The 8,436-nt window shown below is 47.9% G+C and overlaps 1 protein-coding gene and 1 long non-coding RNA gene across 2 annotated transcripts; one reads left to right on the top strand and one right to left on the bottom strand.

Moving 5' to 3' along the window:
* Positions 1 to 10: 10 nt before the first annotated feature.
* LOC109371075 lies at positions 11 to 7,825 on the top strand. Its single transcript, XR_002121745.2, has 3 exons — positions 11 to 345; positions 4,663 to 4,902; positions 4,985 to 7,825. It is a non-coding gene; the product is annotated as an uncharacterized LOC109371075 (long non-coding RNA).
* On the bottom strand, positions 1,471 to 3,103 carry LOC116217472 (parathyroid hormone 4-like). Its single transcript, XM_031556985.1, has 2 exons — positions 2,804 to 3,103; positions 1,471 to 2,168 (listed from the first exon to the last, which is right to left on the bottom strand). The coding sequence occupies exons 1-2, from the start codon at positions 2,890 to 2,892 to the stop codon at positions 1,766 to 1,768; spliced, it is 492 nt and encodes a 163-aa protein (XP_031412845.1). The 5' UTR covers positions 2,893 to 3,103; the 3' UTR covers positions 1,471 to 1,765.
* Positions 7,826 to 8,436: the final 611 nt, after the last annotated feature.

Consider the following 8,436-nt stretch of genomic DNA (forward strand, 5'->3'; position numbering starts at 1 on the left):
CAGCCCCGCACAGAGGCACGGAAGCGGTGGACGGCGGCTCTTACCGGAGAGCCCCCCTCGGGAAGGGGGCGGTGAGGAGCGGACCGCAGCGCTGCGATCGCGGCGCAGGGACCCGACGGCCGGAGGACAGGACGTCAACGAAGCCGAGCGGAGCGCGCCCCCTCGAGAGCCGGCGGACCCCCAGCACCGCACCCACCGCCCCCCGCGCGGGCCGAGCGCCCTAAGAACCGCCGGGGCACTGCGCATGCGCCACCATCCTCCCGGCCTCGCCCCCGTGGCCCGAGGGGCGGGGTTATCTCTGCTCCCGCCCTGGTTGAGGAGGCGTATGCGCGCTGCCGCCTGCAGGTTGGGCGGGAGGGCGGGCTCTCAGGCGCGTGCGCCTGAGGGGCGGTGCGGGACGGTGTGGGACGGTGTGCTGTTTCTTGGTTTTACTCTTCGTAAGGATAAAACGCACGAATTCTGTTTGAAATTAACCTTGCTCTCTTCTGGGCTCAGCCCTGTGCGTTACAGCTATAACTGTGAGGTGTCTGCAGTGCAGCCGTGGGGAGCTCCATCCTCCTCCTCACCTCTCCAAAATGGCGCTGCGTGGTCTCACAGTGCTGTGTGCTACAGGAAGGGTTGTCTTTTTTCCTGTGGTGGTCTCTTTTATTCATCCCAAACGCACGGAAATTGGCAAATGATAATTTCATTTACATTTCTACAGAGGAACACAAGCGGTTCAGAGGGTGGAAAGGTTTTTATTATAACACTGAGTTACTGGGGTTTGAATCTAGCACTGAAGAGCACTCTTTGCACACGCAGTTGAAATCTGTCGGCAGCAGAGGAATGTCAGGATTCAAAATGCCAGGCATGGTCCCCGTGTAGTGGAAATGCGGATATATTCGTATCACAACTGACATTTCATTTCTGAAAGACTGATTTTGCAGTTAAATCTGATGTTGCTTTGCTTAGAGCTGATCAGCCTGAAGGTGAATAACAAAACTGAATCATTAGCGAATCCGTTTCTATTTGAGGAAACACAATTGGCATCATGAAGTTGGTTTTCCGCTCAGAAAATGCAGTGCATTGCGTGGGCTCACAGGAACACAGAAAAGGTAGAAATTCTTGTAATAAAAGGCTCAAATGCGGAGTCTGGAGGGTGATTCTCATCTTTTTCACCAGCAGAAGGGTAATGTGTAATGCTTAGGTGGGGAGTGGTGGATCTGCTGCCTCTGAGCAGCAGAAAGTTTGCTACTCTGATGGTAAAGCTGAAAGATGAGATAGATAAACAAACAAACAAACAAAAAAACCACCTTTGGACCTAAAGCATAAGGAGCATCATTGCTACTACAGAGCAGGGGCAGAGCTGCAGGCAGGTGTGAAATAAAATAAAATGTTATTCGGAGGTAATGGCTTTTTTAGGAGACAAAACATAAAACTTCAAGTGAATTTGTGAATATGCAGGTTAATGAACTGAACTTCCTGCTTTGCCTGGGCTACAGAAATCCGCCACAGCCCTGCAATTTACTGCTAACAGACAGGGAGGGCCTTGCCATGAAAAGCAAGATTTCTGGCCTCTTAAAAATCACTGCATCTCACAATCATAATTGTCAGACTGCCTGCCAGGGAGGGAACCCAGGTCCTTAAAAGACTCTCTGTTCGACACTCACAAATAGGTAATGGAACAAATAGACACTACTTGTCTTTTTCAGCACACCTTTGCAGGAGTGCTTTTCCTTATAACATCACGTATCTAAAGCAGTGCAGAGGCTGAGCTGGATGGAGGCTAGTGGGAAAAGTTCTGTGGCTGGTTGCTCGGATTTCTCTTTCTGCCAAATTCTTTGATTTGAAGGAGAGCAAAAACATCTTGTGGGTTCCAGTTACCCTCTGGGGTCTTCAGATTCTGCAGCAAATGCTGCTTCTTCAGTGGGGGGAAGTTTTGCTCATCTTCCATCAGTTTCAGGAGCTGCTTCATCAGGTTTGAAGTCTCATCTCTGCTGATGCTGTTGTAGAGATCTGAGGGATCTCTGGTCTTCTGTGAACCCCATATGGCATTTGAAAGGGAAATATCCCTGCTGCTGGCTGTGTGCACACTACCTAGGGCATTGTGGAGCCACATCAGGCGCTTCAGCCCTTGAAATGCCCTCCCCTTGTCATGCATGAGCTGGTGCTCCGTCACTGCTCTTCTACTGCAACAGCAAAAAGGGTTCAGTTAGCAAACAAGCACAGCTGGTTTTCTGTTCCTATTTCAAAATCACTGATTTGCATCCATCAATCTTAGATTCTCTATGCTGAGGAAGGAGATCTGGTCTACGTAGGATATGGAGGACAACCCTGATGCCACACTCAGGGTCAGAAGCCTGACCCATGCAGGGCCAGCTCAGACAGTGCAAGGCAGCAGGCAGTCAGTTCCTGAAGGTGGAAATTGGACCTTTAATAATAAAACCCTTTCCATGAACAATACAAGTGCTGTTACTGACATCCGAATCTGCATTGCACATGAGCCATTGCAGCTATAGCCTTCTGCTACAGATTTGGATCTGAGTGGGAACCTAATTATGGAATTGTATGTGCCATTTCATGACTTGCCTTGAACATCTTTGCTACACAATTCTCAAAAGAATCAGCAGAAAGGCACTGGATGCAGTATAATCCATGCATCTAAAAATGCAATTGGCATGATTCTGTACTGCATAAAAGGCAGTAAAATGTATGCATTTTTTCTTTTGCTATGCCTGAATTAATGGCAGTGAAGAATACAGCCTCTTAAATCAAAAGCAAGCAGTCTGCTTATGATATTAAGTAAAAGGGTGATATTGCTTACTTTTCAGTGTCTTGACACGTTGCAAAACAGGCAAGAAAAAAGATTGCAAAAAATGTAACCATCTGCAGAGATCTCTGGGGCAGGAACATTTTCTCTCTTCTTTAAATCTGATCACCAGGACAAGAAGCTGAAGGTATGACCAAAAGTCTTTCCTTCTCTCGTCATTCGTTCACCTGATAAAATGAATTTCAGCCTTCAAGCACGAGTAAAAGTGGAGCAATTAAGTGATACATCACCCCAGAACCTCCCAGAACATCAGACGTGTGGACTTGTATACCAGTAAAAGACGAGGAGATTTCCTGGTAAATTTATGCATTTCTTTGCTGAGAATCCTAAATCTCCTTTCCCTCTCACACGTCTCAATAGACTGCTTCCAACTCCTGTGCATTTGCAGGCACAGATTATTTCATGTGGAGCTGGAAAGATAAAAACCTAGCAGAAATGTAACAAAACGATTAGGATTGCTGCTTAAAACATCTGTCACAAAACTCAAAAAGAGTTTAAAGCTGGACCGTGCAAATCAAAGTGAAAATGCGGACACAGCCCTGGGTTTGGACCTGGATAATACAGCCTTGTCCATGAGCAATACAAGTGCTGTTACGGGCATCCAAATCAGCCACTGCACGTGAGGATCAGATTAGTTTGATAGTGGATATTTTGTCTGTAAGTTCTGGCTTAAGAGAAGCAACTGGAAAGTGTACAGAGATTATTCTCATCTAAGAGAATTACTTTCTGAGCGATTTCCTTGGACAATATGTTCAAATTAAACTAGGCATGAAAGAACACATGCTATTTCCAATTAAAATACATAAAGATACATAAAGTACATAAAGATAGACACAGAGTACAAACGTGCTTACATCCTGCATGATAGCTTAGCCTGTGCAAATGTAGATCTGCTCTCACACAACAGTTAAGCTATGCTTACATATTGTGATGAACAGAAAATCATGTAGTAACTAAAAAGCACCCCTGAGTGACAGGGCTCACATCTCCTACTCACCGCTGGTCTCGTAGAGATGGCAGCGAAGCCTCTGTCTGCACGGCTGCCTCTCCTTGCCAGTCTCTTCCTGACGTTCCAGTTGCAATGCCAGTGAGTGCCTTTCACCTTCTTTTATACCTGCCCAGGAACCACAGAAACAATAATCACTTCAGTGACTAAGACCTTTCCTCTCGTGGCAGTGAAAGGAGAGAGCTCGCTATTTCCAATGAGAATAAATCTCAGATTCTAAAACGTTCAGCTGTGACTAAGGAAAAGATGATGAGACTGTGGGAAGCGTGTTATTCTTTTGCTGTCTCCTGTTTTGTTGTTGTTTGGGTGTTGGTTTTTTTAAAGACCTTCATTCTGACGCAGTGTTATTGTGCCCCGAGATGATGGAAGAAGGGATGGTCAAACTTGTTCCACTGTTGATCGCGAAAAAGTTCCCTGGTTTGCTTTGCTGTATTCTTGGACTCCTGAATAGGTCACAGTGTTGCACAGGTGGAATCTAAATCAGCAATACTGATTTAGACTGATACTGCTAAGTCTGTAATGCAAGTCACCATGCAGCGTGAACGGACAGTTACTTGCAGAAAATATGAGCAGTTTGTAAATAAGATCCCACTGGATTTTAATGCTCAGCACAAATCTCATTGAAATTGTTTGCACAGTTTGCACAATTGTTTGAGCAGTTTGCACAGCCACGGTAAGATGTATTTGTTTTTGATTTTACAAAGTGGGGAGATATGGAGAAGCCTTATCAACTTAGTAAATGATAAAAATGCAAGCGGTAGCTTGGGCAAGAAGCCAAATTCTGATGTGAAACCATAGGACTTAGTGAGGTGCAAGTCTGGATACTCACTTTATGATATCTACTCAGGTAATTCAATACAGCTTGGATACTGAGGATATGGATGGACTGGAGCACCAGGCTGAACCACTAAATCTGTTTAAGAGGATCAGACCCTATTTCTCCAAGCAAATGAAAGTGAATGTATTTGTCTTCTCTGAGAAAAGAATCCCTGGAAAAACTGAGGATACCGTTTGCTTGGTGTTACCATAAGCTACTCGTTCATTTCCCATAGGCACCGCCTCACCATCCCATTAAATTCAGTCTCAGGTGAGTGGAAATGCATTCTCTGATAACACAGACAGGCCAGGCCCTGCTAGCAGTGTTCTCACCTTCTCATACATTCTCGCAGCTTCTGTGGACATCAGGTGCTCTTTACTACATTCCTCGTGACAGCTGGTTGTGAGCCCTGCAATCAAATAGGTGTTGCTGACGTGAGTCTCAATTGTTAGTGTCACTCGTTAAAGTGTATGAAGTGTGTCACCAATTAAAAATGACATTTGTTAAATGTGGCCAAAGCTCATCTTAAGTTTCCAGGGCAGCCTGCAGTGTCACTGAATTATCTGTCCGTGAAGGCAAAGTTTCATAGTTACATCCTCGAGGATTAATGAGCGTTGGCCAAAGTCGGGACTGAAGTCAGGACTGAAACATCTGGTCTAATTTGTCCCTGAACTTTTTGAGTCTGTCACATAATGGGCTCCCATTGACTGCACTTACTGGTGTCTGCAATGGGAGAACAGACATTGCATTAAGCCAAGTGCCTGCAGGTAGGTCCGAGACGCTGACAGGGCTCAGTAAATGGGCACTTGAAGCATTCTGTGACGGCCAAAGTACATTGCTGTGGCTACGTGCCTCCATTCGACATTTGTTTCCACCCAAAGACTTGAAGAAGTGAAATTAACCTGTGTGCCTTCCTACCACCCTGAGAGGTGTCTGAGAACAGACTGCACTGCAGGAACGGTGCAGTCTTCACAAACATTCAGTGCAAACACATTGGCACGAACAGCACAGTGAGGGAGAGATGCTTGCAGGGATTTATTCCATGTTTTGCACTGTTTCTAAGGAAAACATGAGATACCTTGACCGCACAGCTTACACCACAGCCTCATGCACAGCAGCTAATATTTCTGATTATGATAAAAATTCCACAACCACAAACTGCAAACAGCATTACCAGCTGATGACAATACAATTCCCTCGGGCCTCAGAGCACTTGCAGCCACCAAAGACTTTACTTTCAGCTTCAGAGGCCTCTGCTCCCACCCTATGGCATTTCCAGGCCTGGCTTTGCATTGGCCTCTGCCTTTGCTGCTCAACCACCTTTTGCAGGGTGAGCTTAGGGGAGGAGAGCTCTGCAAATTGCAGTTTCCCCATGAGTGATTCTTTTGTTCAGGCCCTTCCCCAGGGCAGCAGGTGTGGGAGGAAGGGAACGTGAAAGGGGAAAGAGAAAGGCTGAAGGTCCAGCTGAGGGGAGGAAACAGAAAACAAAATGTGCAAAGAGCAAGAGGGGTCCGGGGCCTGGGCTTTAAGACTTAATTCAATACTACATGAGGGACCCTCTGTCTTCAGGGAGATGGACAGAGATCAGGTGCATCTTTCCCATGTGCAGTTTTCTATGAGCAATAGAAGAAGCCTTGCTGCTTCTCTCGTGTAAAAATCCACTTTCTCTGTGCTCTCTTAGCCTACCAGGCTGAAATTCACCCGAGCTGCTCACTGCGGTGTGTGTGGAACAAAAGGCACCGCCCTGCTTAGAGGAAACAGTCTGACCACACTTGGATGGTAAATATAGTTCCCCCAAGCTGCTGGTGAGGCAGCTGCTAATGAATGGCTGCTCTCCCTTCCTGGCCTCCTTAATTGAGAGATCAGAGGAAATAACACCTGGCAGCAAACCTGGGGGCCACAGAGATCTTTGAACCACCACAACCTGCAGCCACCGCCATCCCTCTGCCCCAGCAGGACAAAGCAGCATCCTTGGTAACTGCTGGAGGGAGGTGAGATTCATTAAAGTGGGCTGAAGGCTTCCCTTCTTTCTGTTGGGTGTGGGGAATTCTGTGCAATCCAGAGGGGACGGAGAGGAAAGGCATCCCATGTGCAATCCTCTGGATTGTGTGGGCTGTTGTAAAGCTCGTCCCCAAATCCACTACATCATCCCAAAGAGCACTCCCATCTTCCAGGGGATTAAAACACGAGTCGAACAGCAGTTCGTTGTGCTCAGAGATTTAACTTTCCATTTAGAGATTTCAAGCCAGACCTGGAGAAGTGTCAGACATAGCAGCAAGGCTGGCAGTTGTGTCCTGCACAGGCTCCCCTGGAGCCACACCGGGGGTTGATTCCCCTTCCCCAGATGGAGTATTTTCTGCATGAAAAACAAATAGAAGCCCAAACAGAGCCTCCAGTCGATTGTGCCACCTCTGTAACATCACTGTGTTCTGTTCAGCTTAGCCCTGGGCCCACAGGGCCCAAAGCAAAAGCAAACACAAAGGAGGGGGGATCGCCCACTGCCGTGCGGAGGTTCCCAGCAGCGGGGAATGCCGCCCTCTGCTGCTGGCGTTGGCTCAGGGACCGCTTCTGAGCCTTGGGGGCATTCTGCGGACAAGAAGCTCTAGGATCTCATCACAATTAAAACTTAAGTTATGTGAATCTGTGCCTGTGCCCTGGGCGGCAGGGCTTGGACTTCCAAACATTCAGGCGAATTGGACGTGCTGTCTGTCCTTAACCCGCGTAATTTTGACATGCTGGTACAGTTCTAGCAGGTGGGGGAGGATTGTGTAAATCTTGCTTGGAAACACAGTGCTTATGCATTAATTTGTGTTCAGAATGCTTTATTACAATAATTAATCAGAAAACTATTAACTGCACTTGTGCCAGATATATTTATCTCATTTAGCAAGTCTGGACTAAACACAGCCTGCAGCTATGGCTGCAAAGTGACGTTTTAGGAAGTAAATACAACACTGTGCTGAAGTTAATAACAAAGCTATACCAAAAAGACACCAGTTTGCTCAGTACATTTATTTAGAGCCTCTGCCCTCGTAAAGCGATGGCTGTTTCCTAGGTGCAAAACCCAAATTACGAGTGGAACATCCTAAAAAGCACGACTTGAATGTATCCTACGGAGAGAAAATAAGGAAATAAATATTTTCGCTCTTAGCCGATGAAATAAGACTTCCTAGCTGTGTTGCCTTTTTCCTAATTCTGTGTCTGTAGCCTTCTCTCAATAACCACCGTCTAAAACTGAATTTTGGGGTGAGCGGTGGGAAATCTCCTCAGGAAGAGCCCCCAGCACCGAGGAAAATCCCGCCCGCCGCCATTTTGGGCTGGACGGCGGGAACAAGCACGTTCAGCAAGGGCGGGACACGGCGACCTGTCAATCAGAAAAACGGCGCCCTCTGATTCGCCTCGGTGCGGCGTCATGTGGGAGGGCCCGCCCGTATATAACGGCGGGCGGGGAGGGCGCCAGCCGCCATTTTGTCCAGTGAGGAAAAACGGAGCGGGAGCCTCGTTGAGGGTCGAGTCGGCTGCAAATTTAGCGCGGGCTCCCTTCGCGCGCCCTCCCTCTTAGCATCGGTGAGGACCTTCATCCTCGGAGGGCGGGATGGGAGCGACGCCCGCGGTCCATTTCCCCAGGAGGGCGGATGGAAGCGACGAGGCCCGGCGGCGGCGGCAAACAAAGAGCCGCCGCCATTTTGTAAAGCTGGGCCGGCGCTGCGCTGAGGGGAGCCGGGCGGAGAGAGGGCGGGTGGGCCGCGGGTCGGCTTTGGAGCCGGCTCAGCTCCTTTTCTCCTCGGCTGCGGCCGGTGAGAC

Source organism: Meleagris gallopavo, chromosome 28 (assembly GCF_000146605.3).
Source record: "Meleagris gallopavo isolate NT-WF06-2002-E0010 breed Aviagen turkey brand Nicholas breeding stock chromosome 28, Turkey_5.1, whole genome shotgun sequence".
Taxonomy (NCBI): Eukaryota; Metazoa; Chordata; class Aves; order Galliformes; family Phasianidae; genus Meleagris; species Meleagris gallopavo.